The sequence below is a fragment of the Engraulis encrasicolus genome, chromosome 24 (assembly GCF_034702125.1).
Source record: "Engraulis encrasicolus isolate BLACKSEA-1 chromosome 24, IST_EnEncr_1.0, whole genome shotgun sequence".
Lineage (NCBI taxonomy): Eukaryota > Metazoa > Chordata > Actinopteri > Clupeiformes > Engraulidae > Engraulis > Engraulis encrasicolus.
Genome location: NC_085880.1, coordinates 18786028 through 18788527, shown reverse-complemented (window position 1 = coordinate 18788527; position 2500 = coordinate 18786028). Strand labels below are relative to the sequence as shown.

Sequence of the window (2500 nt, the reverse complement as noted above, 5' to 3'; positions counted from 1 at the left end):
AGGGGGCAGCCCTCAATGGCACCCCAAAGGGAGCAGTGTGGCAGGACGGTACCATGCTCAGGGTACCTCAGTCATGGAGGAAGATGGGAGAGAGCACAGATTAATTACTCACTAATTCACGGGTTCACATACTTGCACACGTCAATTTGCATCTGTTGCCTTCCCATCCACTTGATGTTACCCTGCAAACACAGCAGAAGAGACAAAAGCTACAAAGAGTCGATGGAAGTGTGTTTATAGGAAGAGCGACACGAGCAATAGAAGCGACAGAGTATGTCCGTTAAAAGCAGAATGCAAGCATTCCGACATTCCTATTGGTTGCAGAGTCTATCATATTCATGCTATTTGTTGCTGTCGTGCTGAATTGAGGCTCCACTGTACTATGTGGAATGTTCTGCCACAATCAAAAATGTTTCAGAAGCCGTGGATATTTTTACGGACATAATGAAAGTGCATTGAAAGTGCATAGTTATTGAAATAGTTTTGGCCTCTCGTCTACACGTAAACAGAGCTTTAGAATGTGCATATCAGAATTCATTAAGGGGCCTAAAATGGAATAGTCACAATGGAGTTTTTATTTTTATCCACATGTCGTGTTTACACCTAAGCGGATAAAAAAATATCCACATTTAAAAATATCTGCATGCGTTTAACCAGCAACTTAAATGTTCACCTGTTGATGGATCGGTCATGCTCTGGCCTACCGGTAGTATAGGGGTAGTCTGGCGATGCCATGGACTTCCACCCAAAGATTTTGGCTCCGCACGTAGTCTGGTGAAACCCTCCTAGCTCGGTTCGCTCATTGTTTAGCAAAGAGTTGAGAGTGGTGACGCAAAACTCAACCACGGAGTCCATTACTGATTGGTTAAGGTAACACTATTCACACTTTTGTCTTTTTATTTGTACGCTTTTGCAACACTATATCATAACACTCATGCTAATAAAACACAATTTTTATTTTTATTTTATTTTTAATTCGGAGGACCAATGGATTTAAATGGCAGAGCTCAGACCATCTCCCACCCTCCATGGAGACGGATTCCTCTTAGCTTTCGCCAGACTAGTATAGGGGGGCCCAGGTGGGAGAAGCACTGCCATCTCCATCACTTCACTTTACTTCACAGTGCTTGGGTTTTAGGTATGACAAGACTGTTCAGCCATTTTTACCAACCCTGTTGCCAAGATACTGACAGCTGACTTCATAACTCATAGGAGGCAGCACGAAGGGAACATCTATAAAAGTAAATTGGGCAAGACGAAGGTATCTTAGAAGGCAGTATTTTATTTATACATTCATGGCGTCCAAAAAATGCCTGTCTGATGCCTGGCTGCTCCTTTGCAAGAGCCAATGATGAGGTTGGTAGCAATGACGAAAATTCCATCGATTCGTGTAGCTACTAAAACCACAATAATTATTTAATTCATGGCGTCTAAGCATGCCTTGATGCCTGTCTTCTTTACATGCTCCTTTACAAGAGACAATAGTGTTGATAACAATGATGACATTTACAGTGATAAGCGCAATGATTAAATATTGTCTATTGATAGACTATCCTGATGTTCTTCTTGTACTGTTTGTCTTTTCCTGTTGCTGTGTCTGCCATGTGTGCCAGGGGCTACTTGGGTGCAGGGGGCATCGGAGATGAAGGACTGTACCCAAATTGCACAGGAGGAGCGGCTGCATACATAGACAAGTGGCTGCTAGGGCACAACATCTACCACTGGCCCACATGCAAGGTAACTACTGTAGCTGGCTTGATATCCAAAGGTCTGAAGCTCCTATGCACAGCCAGTTCAGGTGCTGGTGAAGTGCAGTCATCAGTAACACAAGGAAAACAAGAAGAATCACTGCACACTGGTGGACTTCATGTTCCTGCTTTTTTACATTTAGTGAACATGCTTTTCGCTTGTGCTTCCTCAGGTTCACAAAGTGAAAGCACAAGTGAAACGCATTGTTCACTAAATACAATCTTAAAAAGCAGCAAAATGAATACCACCAGTGTGTGGTGATTCTTCTTCCTTTTTCGTCTGGCTTGCGTTTAGCTATTGAAGACATGAGGCATTTTAAAGGTTCGCTGTGGAAACGGTTTTAGATGTTCATTATCAAAGCCTGTGTTACACCTACTCTGCCCTACAAAGCAGAAATTGCTGTTGAAAATGAGTGATTTTGTGATTTTAAATGGTTAACACTGGAATAATGTATATCAAACTGGCATACAGTATATGAAAATATAAAGTGAAATAAGATAATTGATCTGCAAAAAATGTGGTAATATAGAGTAACAAATCAATGTCAATATATACCTAACACTACTTGGGCTGGACAACAACTCCAACAAAGTCATTTTACTCACTTCTGAGCTATGAATAGTTACTGACTTTTTGCTTTGCAGGGCAGTGCTGATTTTGGTTGTGAAATGATCTGAAATTGTGGATGGCATTTTGAACGCAACCATAGCTGTAATACATACTGTAGTCCGAGATGTGAGTTATGAGAGAG

At 41.6% G+C, this 2500-nt stretch overlaps 1 protein-coding gene across 1 annotated transcript in view; it reads left to right on the top strand.

Annotated features, from left to right (window-relative positions):
- si:dkey-192p21.6 (uncharacterized protein LOC565246 homolog) overlaps positions 1-2500 on the top strand; it is a 59186-nt gene that overhangs the window by 35364 nt on the left and 21322 nt on the right. Inside the window, exon 12 of the mRNA XM_063192102.1 lies at positions 1614-1737. Within this exon, the coding sequence (XP_063048172.1) occupies positions 1614-1737 (124 nt within the window). The remainder of the gene's footprint in view (positions 1-1613; positions 1738-2500) is intronic.